Below are 12840 nucleotides of genomic sequence, written 5' to 3'. Positions count from 1 at the left end.
ACATATTCAGATTCAGCATGTAAAGTACTATTTAGAACACCTGCTCCCTTTTCAGTTTGAAATTTTATCTTGACCCTCATATTAGAGCTGTTATGTGTAATTTTCAGAAACATTCTAATATGAATTATTGAATATGAATCGCTCCTCATAAATGAGCAATTTTAATATTACTATTTATTATTTAAGGTACCATTTGAATCACAGTTCTGTTAGTTGAAAGCAGACTGTGATTTATTACAATAACATTTTATGTGGTAATCAAAGTAATATATTTAGTAGTTTTTGTTATTAATTTGGTTAATTTTTTGTGTATATTTTTAAAAAAACTATAGTTTCATGTTTATATATTCATATTGAATAATTCTGATGATATTTTCATCTATTATGAATCAACTGATTAAAATTAAAATAACAAATAGAAAATTGTATGGCAATTAAAAGAAATTACATACTATATGCTAAAATTTGTGACAATAAATGATTTTTAATAAAAAACAAGAAACCAGATGGCAGTTTACTTATTCTGTTTGCAGAAAGTTAAGCTTTGTTATATTAAAGCTAATAATGTATCAATCGGTGCAATAACATGCATAAAGAAGAAAGCTAAAATCAAATTTTCTGATAAAAAATCATAGATGAGAGAAGCCTGTAACAGCACATGACAAATACAAGTTTAAGGACTGTATTAAACAGTTTAAGTCAAACAGATGATGATAACCAATAATAAAAAATTTCTACTTAAAAGAAAAGATATTACTGTGAAAAAATTTCTTACTTGAAAGCCATCAGTAAATTATGGTGGAAAGGGATACTGTAAATTTACATTCAGTCATACAGTCATGAGATTATAAAAGCAACAAAGGAGTCCATTCACTAGTTTCCAAAGAAAGATAAAAACATTATCATAATTCTTGTAGGCAGAAAAAACAATTCAGTTTTTAAAAATTATTTAAAAAAATGTTATTTCAGGAGGATTTTCTTTGGCCGGTATAAGCATTAAATTCAGTTGTAGGTTAAATTCTCTTGACACCATTTTACAAGAACATGGTCATTCTGTTCTTAGACTGCCTTCTGATTATCCAGACTTGAACTCGATTGAGCTCATTCAGGCAATGATAAACATCTTTAACAGAATGTTGTTGGAGGACATTTGTCTTTGTGCACATTAAATTCAACCTCTTAAAATCTTTAGGATACTAATCTGCAAGGCACTTATTTGTCTTATTTATTTATGATTTTCGTCTTGTATAAATAAGTGCACTTAACAACATATAATTACATTTAATTCAACAATATTTAATAAAAATCTAATATGGTACAGTATTGTACATATAATACAAGAATTGTATCATACTAATTTAAGAAACATTTTGCTTTATGGTACACAACCCACATTTTAAATAACAAATTTTACAGTACCTTTATTCATGACAAGTAATATATTATTATTATTATTATTATAGCACATTTCAAAACATATGTTCTATTAATCAGATTATCACTTGATGGAAGTTGTTGAAATGTTAAAAATCATATTATCAATACTTACAAATGCAAACACATTGCTCAGTGCATAATTTAACATTGTAAATAACACATACTGTCTTACAGATGACATTTTATATATCATTGCTTTATTATTATTATTACTTTAGTATCATTGCCTTTGTGTAATTATTATGAATTATTCTTCTCACAAAATTATTTTAAAAAAATAATTACTTTTATAAAATAGTATATTATCCAAATTCTATATTATATTTGTTAATAAATAACAAATCTGTAAGGATTTTATATATCATAGGTGGATGTAATTTTTTTTACTAGAATTTTTAAATTGTATCAAATCAAACATACATACATGGTTTTCTGTAAGATATTTACTTGTTTTCTAGATTAAATAAAATACTTAAGTTGTAAGGAACTTTATTTTTTTTACTTTTCTTCTATTTAAATTAATTGATTGTTGTCAATATAAATTATTTTTAAGAATGCATTGATCTTTTCATTTTTAAATAACCGAAAAATATATCGTTTAGTTGATAGATTTGTAGTAAAGGTTACCTTACACCGAAGTAAAAATTTGGCAAAACCCATTATTCAGAATTACCTATAAAGCAATTTATGTTAGGCAAAAACTATTTTCCAAAGTTTTAAATGCATATACTGGAATTTTTTAAGCTTGTGGGTTAATTTATACATCATAATGTCTTGAAAAAGGGTTTTCTCCTGTATTTTCTTTTATTTAGAATAATAGTTACATTTTTTTAGAATAAAAATATTTAAAAGTAATTAAATTTATTATTTTAAGTAACACTTAAAATATATAAAATCTTTTCGTGCAATAACTGCAGTTTTCCAAATTTATGTGTTGGAAAATTGATTATGTATGTACTCTGTGTAAAAAATTAGTTTTTATATTCACTTACTGTTTATTCTTTTCTTTTCTATTGTGTTTAGCACTTTGACAGAGATTTCTGCTTCATCAAAATGTATGAATATATTTATGGAAATTCTGATAAAATACGTACCTTACAAACTAAAAGTATGTAGAGGTATATCTCGGAGATGGTAAAACATGTCTGTCTATATTTAAATTTTTTTTAAGTAAGTTTAAAATTTGAAGTTCTATATGTATTTTATACTGTGACAAAGTGCTGATCTCTATGAAAGTGCTAGACCTAGAGGGAAAAAAATTACAAACAGTAAGCTAACAAAAATGTCATTTTTTTTATAAATAATTATATTCATAAAAATACTATGAATGATTATTCTTGTCCTAAAATTATTAAAAGGGTAATAATTACTTACATAATATTTTGTAATATACATTATAAAATAATGTATATTATCTAAAATAAGTTGCATATTATATTTGTTAATACAAGACTCGGCTGATAAATTTTGCACACTAGCATGCTACACGGAGACAAAAGGTACTATAGAGTTGGGCGTGGCAGCACATGATAGCTAAAATTCCCCTCTACAAACCTGGGATAATGCGCTGAAATCCGTTTACTGGTTTGTTTTTAGTAGCAGTTAAAATGGAGTCGAGTATGGCCAATATGTCAACACGGTTAAAACAGCGCACAGTGATCAAATTTTAAAAAGCAGAAAATCTGAATCTTACGAATATTTTCATCGTTTAAAACCGATTTACAGTAGTGAAACTGTTGACAGGAATACTGTGAGTAGGTGGGTGTTGAAATTTTGCAAATGCGAATCTGGGAAAGTGACAATTGAGGATGCACCTTGGATCGGACAACCAGTTTCTGTGACTGGCGAATCACCCAGTAATGCATCACTATGCAGTTAGGCATATCTAAAGAACGTGTAGGCCATATTGTTGAACAATTGAGCTACCATAAAATCTGTGCACGATGGATATCGCACAAACTCTCTGATGACTCTCTGCAAGCTGAAGTTTGAGCCTATTCCGCAACTGCCATACTCGCCGGATTTGGTTTCATGCGATTTCCACTTCTTCCCTCATCTCAAGAGGGATCTCAAAGGTAATCAGTACACCACCGAAGATGAGGTGAAGGAATCTGTGGCTCCTTGGATCGGAGAAAGACCGACAGAATTTTTCAGTGATGAATTGCAAAAATTTGTTTCACATTGGGAAAAGTGTAAATGTGTAAACGGGGATTATATTGAAAAATAAATACTGCATTTTGCAGCTAAGACATTGTACTTTTATTCACTTTTTATTTCATTCCAATATCTCTTTTCATTCCCATGCTATGCATTTATGTGCAAAATTTATCAGTCGAGCCTTGTAAATTACAATCTATGAGGATTTTATATTATAAAATAAATATGAGATTCATACATAGAAATGTAGCATAACATCATAGTTTTGGCAAGATATTCTTATTTGATAACAGATAAGTTTATCACTTTGTGTTCAACTCAATAGCTATTGAGAATAAGCAGTGGAATGAAGTTTGGATTTTTACAAAGGGAAAGGCTCCATAATTTATAGAGAATGGCTAAATAACAAACCTATTCTTAATGTTCTTAATTATAGTACATAAAATGTTAGTTTTTAACTCATGATAAAGTTTTATTCGATTGTAATTGTTTAAAAGTTTTATTGAATGATGTTGATGTATTTGTAAAAAATTGTTAAAAGTGCTTTAGATTAACAAACAAAAGTGTATTTCCTATGAGATCTTGTTGACCTGCACTGTGTATTGCTTGAACGATTGTATATTTTCCATTTATATTTTTTTTTAAATTTCAGTGTCTTTATGCTCAGTTGGCAATGTATGGAGATTTTTCAGCTGTGGACACATGTTTTCAACATCCATTATTTAAAAAATTTCATCCACTTCTTGTTTTTCAATTGTGGACGTATTCTACTTCAATGAATCAAAATAATTTAAATCTTATTTGTTCTGTTTTGGACAATTGTAAGGTAATTATTTTCTTTTCTTTTTTTTATGTAAAAGTAAAAAATGTATTAAAAAAAACTTCACACATTATAGAAATTTATATTCTTGTTAAATAAAATATATACAGTTGATGAAATTGGATCATAAATAAAATTTGTTAATTTTTTTGTGCATAGAATGAGAAAGGAGCTAAGTTATTTTTTTATTTATTCACAAACTACTTGCTTGCACTATTCCACATATTTTTTTTAATCTCCACGTAGAACTTCTAGGAATTGTACTTTATTTACCAGACATGTGATATATCAATTTAAACCTGTAATGTGCTCTCTAATCCCATGTATATTACCAGTATATTCACTACAGTCAAACCACCCAAGTTCAATGAAAGTACATCTTGGGTTGTCTTCAGCAGTTCTGGGAGGCGGCATCCATTCATAATGGTTGGATGGCACCAGAGAAGACTGTGTTCTTGATCACCGCACTTCAGGGCCAGGCAGCAAAACTTCTTCAGGGTGTACCATTCATGGCTGGCTATGACGAGGCCATCGCAGCACTGGAGGGTCACTTTGGACCACACAACTTGCCAGTTAGGTACAGGGACGAGTCCAGAAAGCTAATGAGGCACGGCAAGAATTCATCTCTGTTATCAAACAAATTTGGTCTCCGGGCATTAGTCGGGCTGTCACAAGGATACATCCCAGAGCAGCACATACATTCATCGACATGCTACGGGACACCGAGAACAAGAAGCATCTTCTGGGATCAGCAAAGTCAGTTAACAACACCCTTACTCAGGCTGTGCGACTGGAGGCAGCCAGCATGCTATCTCACCATACTGTTTGTCTTTGAAGAATGGCAGTTGATTGCAACAAGGAGTCAGTGGATGACATCAAGATTTCCATGAAGGTGACAGTTACCAGAACGACTACAACAGGAGACCGAAGATTGCCTGCTGCAGCATCAAACAACAAGGGCTAACCAGTCTGCTGGAATTGTGGCAAATCAGGCCACCAAAAAGTGGACTTAATGAAGAGGTCTACTATTTCTGCTCAATCTCAGACCTACTAAGAAGACTAGAGGGAGGAGCGAATCAAGAAGGTGTAAGCCGGCAGTCTGGGCAGCTCAGAGGGGAAGGCGTCGAAAAGGAAGAAACAAACAGTTCATTTTGTGGAACACCATCAAAAAGATGAAGTCAAAGCAAATGCAAGGTACAACCTCCAGGCAAATTTATCCAGGTTTCGGGAAGGAGATCGGGTCAGGAAGACATTGGGAAATCTCAGAAACGCCAGACCATTTGGGGAGACCTTACACTGCATCAAGCAGAGTCAGTGACGTGGTCTACAGGAATCAGCACAATTCAAGAAAGAAGTGATGGTAATCTGGATCGCCTGGCACCTTATCAGAGAACTGTTTGGGACGAACAGCTTTAAGGAGGGGGCAGTATAACAAGACCTGAGTAATGGATTCCTACCAATTAAGAAGAAAGTAGTAGAAAATATAATAATGGGAGGAATCCAGAAAGGAGCTAAATTTGTCTTGTTTTACTTATGTTCTTTAACTAATAAATTGTAATTATAAAAACATTTTTAATTTTCAGTTTCTCAATATCCTGATTGAGCCGCACACATGCGACAGTATATTCGCAGCACTTTAATAATTATATGTTTTTAGGAAAAATTTATTTGAAAAATGAATTTGTATATTTTATAATAATTTATGGAAATTTACTTAAAAGTGTTAAAAGAATAAAAAATAAATTATCTTGTAATAGTTCTCTTAACAAGATATATGCTGCATGATAAAGATATTACCTGAAAATACAATATAAACATATGGTATAACCAGATGTTTTACGTTAGATCACAAATTATTACATATGTAATACTATCTATTTGTTTAAAAGGGTTGTGACCCATTATCATTTGCCTCATTACTGCCAAACTATTATTACTTCGTTTACAGTAAAATAAATCATAATTAAATTTAAACAAGATTGGATAAATTATGGTGTTTGCATCTTTGATTAGTTTGATGACTATTATGATGCGCCTGACACTAATATTAATTCATTTGCCTATTGACCAATTATTAGTAGCCAAAATTGTATAATTGAAAAATGTGATTATGACAATTAGTTTAACTCCATATTAAAAAAAAAACACTAATGAGTTTTAAATCACATCACAACTTTTTAATCTTGCATTTGTTTAAACATTTTTTAACAAATTCAGTAAAAAATTTAATTTTTCTATTAAAAATAAAAAAATTAAATTAAAAAATTGTTAATTTGGTTAGTTTTTGTTGTAAAGTAACTCTTTTAATTCATTGACTGGCATGTTTAAAAGTGAATTAACACTTCAATTGTTAAAAATTATTAATAGCTCACTTTTAAATTACATTGAAATTGTTCTTTCAAAGAACCTGTAGAACTAGTTAGCACTTTTTATTTTAGTGAAGTTTTGCAGTTACTAAAGGTATTTCAGTTTTAGTAAACCCACTGAACATCTTTTGGAAGAACAATTCCATATAATTTGAAAGCAAGTTTTATGTAATTTTTTATTATTTTAAAATTTGTAAAAAAATGAAAGTTATTTATTATACAATCTTTAAATAAATGTAAATGATCATTTTTTTTTAGAAAGTGAATTTTTTGTATACTTTATCTATTTTCTCCTCCTGCTGCACAAAAAAAATATATATAAATTATCAAGTATAGGATTCAGTTTCATAAATTGCCAATTTATTTTTTATAAATAGTATGTCAACTCATAGATCAGCATGATGAAATTTTTTCATATTTTAACTAATGTAATTAATTAAATTTTTATAAAATATTTTTATGCTTTTAAAAAAAATTAATTTGAATCACTTATCTTCAGTTACAAGTTTGATTTTAAGATATATAGCATTATGCATAAACATGTGCAGTATGTTTACTATTCAGAGTATGTTTGTAAAATAATTTTTATGTTTAATCACCTTTATTTCTACATACATATATATTCATACATCATCATCTGTAGTTTTAACATATGTGTTTGAAAACCAGTCAGTGTATGTATGTATGTATGTATGTATGTATATGTATATACATACGTATATGTATTGAGATAAGACAAGATTTCTTACCTTAATTTTTCATGAAAGTACTTTCATATCCCGCATCCTCAGTTATGACTGAAATAATTCCTTTATTACATAATAAAAATTTTAAAATAGACGTACTAAAATAATGAAAATTGCATATTAATTTAAATGAGTGCTGCTATTTTAAATAAATATTATTATTTATATAAATATTAATATTTATATAAATATTATAATAATAATATTATTATTATTAAATATTAATATTTAAATAAATATTATTAAATGAGTGCTGTTGTAGTTTTTAAAAGACTGTCTCCCTCAGACATTGACTGATGGTTTATCAAATTGAGATTTTGTTTGCATATATATATATATATATATATATATAATATTTTTCTAATACATTTAATTTTATTTCATCTTTATTAATTTGTAAATCAGAAACAGATGTTTATTGTTTATTAGATGGTTTGCTGTATTAGGCAATTTCTGTAACGTTCAAGAAATCTGTTTTAAAGGATCAATTTGTTTTTCTTATATAAATATTATCACAATCAGTACATTTAATTTTATAAAATCCACACAGATTGATTATTATTATTTTAATATTCTATTGTGTGGTTATTAGGTTTGTAAGCTGGTTTAAATATTTCTTTATTGTAAGTTTTAATAATAATTTCAATGATATTATTATTAGTGTATAAATACTTTATATACATTTTTTCACTCTTTTGTGTTATGTATTGCTTGTAAGGTAGTTAGTTGTTTTTAAAAATATTATTAATTAAAGTAGTGTCATATCCATTTTCATCCACTACATGCTTTATGATGTTTATTTCATTACTTAACTTTTTTTTGTTAACTACTTTACAACCAACACATGGTAAAATCATGGTAAAATTAAGGTAAGTTATGTCTTATCTCAATATTATGTACTAGATGGTTTTTATTTTAATAGAATTTAAAATGTAATTTAACAGTATAGAGAAATAATATGAATCATAAAAAGAGTAATTACAATTATATAATTTTACTGAAATTAATATGTGTATAATATATGTATATATTAAAGACTAAAAGTAAAACACAGCAATCCACCACAGTACAGAATCTAATAATATTTCTTACCTTTTTATTACCTCTTCATTTGTACATCAAAAGCTTTTTCAAGAATTTTCCCTCATCGCCAGTTGATGAAAAATTAAACTTTAAAATTACACATTAGAAAAATTATACATTAAGAAATTAAAATTATCGCATATGTAGTTTAAAATATGTAGTCAAAAATTAAATATTAAAAATTAAACACTCTTAATAACATCAAATTTTTTTCAATTTTTAAAATTTCCTATACATGCCAGCCACAGCACTGGTATGAGTACTGTACTGTATGTACAGTTGACAGTACTGGAGGCAATGCAGCCATTCACACATAAGTAACAGTGGCAGTGGCTGTGATATGGCACAGACCCCTTAAAAGAATCACACCTTAAAAGATCTTCACACCCCTTAAAAGAATCGAAACTAAAAAAGCCTGAAAATGGTTTTTAAATATTTATCTGAAGAGCATTTGCAAGCCCAAACTACTGTATATCTCATTTAGTATAATCGGGATTGGAAAAATTTACAATCATTGTTCAAAATTTTTTTACCTTTCTTCACCCCCTTTCAAGGTAATATTTCAAAAATCTAGAAATTGGTTTATTCTCATTTAGATTACACTCGCCAAAAATCAGGTTGATTTCTTCATTTGTTACCGAGAAATTAAAAAAACAGCAGCATTTCAAAAAAAAATTGAAAAATCCATATTAACGCTTGAAACTCAGAATTTCAAAAATGTAGAAATTTGTTTTTAAATATTCATAATTATTCAGCTCAAACCCAGTTCACGCAGTGATAGACACTCACAGTTCAAAATTCATTAAAGTTTGTGCTTCAACCAGCAAATCTCCACTACTGTATATGTATGTATATTTTTTTTCAGAAATTTTTCAAGATGAAATATATCCAACAAATCTTCTCAGTTATGCCAAGAAACATGTGTAAAAATTTGCAATAGGGTATTCTTATAATATCGCTGCAAACAATCCGATTTTCAAAATTTTAACCAGGTATTTGTTAGTAGGTTGAAGGCTAACTTTTGCATGTATCAGTTACACTCTCAATCTCAGATAACAGATATCAGATCTCTAACAGGTCACTGTTATTCGTAATTGTATTAGGGTAAATCAAATATAAACAAGATTTTTGTTCCTGAGCATCTATGGTTGATAGGACTGGGCCCGCACTTCTAGTAGCTTGGGAAGGGTTATTAGGAATGGTGAGAGCCGGCCATTCCACGCTCCCTGCCAATTCATCAGTAACGCTCACAATGTCGGAGCAACAGGTGCACCCCTCCACTGCACAACACATTATTATAAAACTTCTTACTCGTGAAGGAGTTCAAGCAATGGACATTTTTTCGGGGATCAAACATTGTCAAGGACTTGTGTGTTTGCCAGGCATAAAGAGTTCAAAGAAGGATGAGAAAAAGTGGAAAATTAGGAACACAATCACCACCCTTGGACCAGCATTACAGACGAAAACATTTGCATAGTTTGAGACATTCTAGAAGACAATCGATGGGTGAGAATATCCGAAATTGCAGAACAGGTCGGAATAAGTTATAGGAGCTGTCCAGCCATCATCACAAACGATCTACAGTTCTGTAAAGTGTGTGCCAGATGGGTCCCTCGCCTTTTGACCGCAGATCAGAAGTTGAGACATTTGGAGGTCTGTCAGAGGCTTACAGCAAGGTTGTGAAAGAAACTGATGTATTTTTGAGTTGGATCGTCATCTGTGACAAAGCGTGGGTCCACCATTGCACTCCCCAGTTGAAACAAGCCAGTATGGAATGGTGGAAGAAAGAGAAGGCTGCGCCAGTGAAAGCCAAGACTCAACTGTCAGCTGGCAAGGCTCTTTCAACTGGTAATCTTTTGCTCAGTCAATGCTGGTTACTACTGCGAGCTGTTGAACAAGGTGAGGGCTGCATACAAAAGATGAGACCAGCCAACTCAAGAGGCCATTTTCCTCCACGACTATGCCAGGCTCTATACTGCAGTTCTAAGAATCTCTAAACTAGAAGAAATGCACTAGACTCAACTTGATCATCCTCCCTACAGCCTGAACCTATTGCCCTGAGGTTTTCAATTGTTTGGGCCACTTAAAGAAGCACTAGGAGGGCAACAATTTGAAGATGACGAGTGCGTGGAGGCATTTGTGCGCAATTGGCTCCTGATGCAACCAGCTTCATTTTACGATGCTTTGATAAAACCCTTCCTTCTCACTGGGAAAAATGTATTTCTAAAGCAGGAAACTATGTAGAAAAACAAATTGTATTTGCCTTTTATTTTTCAATAAATAAATTTTTTTTAAAAATAAAATTCAGTTTATATTTGATTTACCTTCATATATTTATATAAAGTTTGTAGGTTTTTTGTTATCGCATGATACGATAACCAACTGACTGATTACTTTCAAATTTGCATGATGCATTCATGTTACCTCAGGGAAGGTTTTAAGGCATCGACCAAGACCCCCAGCTCTTGAAGGTTATTAAAAATATTCATTATTTCTTTGCCCCTGTGGAGGGTGAAGCTAGGAATTAAAGATATTCATTAAGGAAAAAATAAATGAATCATTGTACTTCATTATTATATTTCTACCACCATGGTAAAGAAATAAGTTATGAATTTTTCATCATCAAAGGTGTCTGTACTTAGTTACCGTACTTACTATTATTCTATCTTTTGTAATATATTCATTCTTCTTCAGGTTTCTATAAAGCATGAAGACTATAATTATTATTTATCAGTATTATTCTCACAATGATGAAAATAACATACAGTGCAGGGGATGGAGCCCTCTGGGTAGATGGGAATGGTGACCAAAGCAAGCTCCGCAGGTGACCATGACACCAATCCGCCTGGTAAACTGGGAATGATGAACAAAGCAAGCTATGCAACCATGGGATAGGCCCCAAGGAGCCTGAGTTGGCTCTGGGATTTGCCTTGACTGACCTGAGCTCCAAGGGTCCAGGTTCTGGCTAGACAGGCTAACTAGTATGCATATATATATATATATATATATATATATATATATATATATATATATATATATATCTGTACCTGTAAAGTAACTTGTCCTGACTGACTGATTCATCAACCCTCAACAAAAACTACAGAAGATAAATTGATGAAAATTTGTATACATATTCTTCTCATTTTGTAAGTGCACACTAAGAAATGATTTTTTGAAATTATGAGTTTAAAGGGTTGAAAGTTTTTGAATTCTTTGGACTTAGAAATTGTTTTTATTCCAGCTGTGTTTTTTCTTTTTTTTTCTTGCTAGTAATGAAGATATCAACTTGATTTTTGGTGTGTTTAATTTTCATGTAAGTATCTGAAAAGCAGTTTCTAGATTTTTCTAAATTTGGCATTATAATTGGTGAAGAAAGGTAAAAAAATTTGAAAAATGATTGCAAATTTTCCCCATTTCTGACTACACTAAATGAGATATTCACTAGATTGGAGCTTGCAAATACTTTTCAGATAAATATCTAAAAATCATTTTTGGGTTTTTTGAATTTGGTTTTTTTAAGGGGTGCGAAGGTGTACAGCACAGCACCATCTGACATATCAACCAACACAGCCATTGCAGTGATTGGCTTCACCTGCCTCCAGTTATTTAACTAAATAACTTAAAATAAAAATAATTAAAGGAAAAAATTGAGAAAATATGATTATCTTCTAGTGGTGCTTGTCAAGTAACACTAAGAACCAGGCAAAATACATTTTTACTTGTATGAAGTACACATAACCAGTTCTAACTAATAATTTTTTGATGAAGCCAACTGTTTTGAAACCCACATTCTTAGATCATTCAAAGTTTTGGGTCCTTTTTCTTTTTTATGTCTAGCCTCTGGAATCACCGTAAGGTATTACTTCAGAGGATGAATAAGGATGATGTGTATAAATGTAAATGAAGTGTAGTCTTGTACAGTCTCAGGTCAGCCATTCCTGAGGTGTGTGGTTAATTGAAACCCAACCACCAAACATCACCAGTATTGACAATCTACTAAGTTTTGGGTCCTGTACTGGCCAAACTGTTACTCTGAAGAAATTACAATACACCGACTTATAAATTGAACAGGCTTTAATTTTTATTTATCTTTATTATTCTCACAAGCATGAGTTTAATGAATACAGGAGGATTCAGGGGTCATAGCCCACTGGCTAGATGGTAAGAACAAGTGAAGTGAACTCTGACAGGCCAAACGTCCATTGATTGCGATGGGAAATGCAAATAAACA

General features: G+C 30.5%; 1 protein-coding gene across 1 annotated transcript in view; it reads left to right on the top strand.

Annotated features, from left to right (window-relative positions):
- Positions 1 to 12840, top strand: part of Sptz (zinc finger FYVE-type containing 26 spastizin) — a 170799-nt gene that overhangs the window by 16352 nt on the left and 141607 nt on the right. Inside the window, exon 5 of the mRNA XM_075366816.1 lies at positions 4247 to 4420. Coding sequence (XP_075222931.1) covers positions 4247 to 4420 — 174 coding nt within the window. The remainder of the gene's footprint in view (positions 1 to 4246; positions 4421 to 12840) is intronic.

This window comes from Lycorma delicatula, chromosome 5, assembly GCF_047948215.1.
Source record: "Lycorma delicatula isolate Av1 chromosome 5, ASM4794821v1, whole genome shotgun sequence".
In the NCBI taxonomy this organism is placed as follows: domain Eukaryota; kingdom Metazoa; phylum Arthropoda; class Insecta; order Hemiptera; family Fulgoridae; genus Lycorma; species Lycorma delicatula.
Note: the sequence above shows the minus strand (reverse complement) of the source record. Positions and strands in the feature narration are given on the sequence as shown.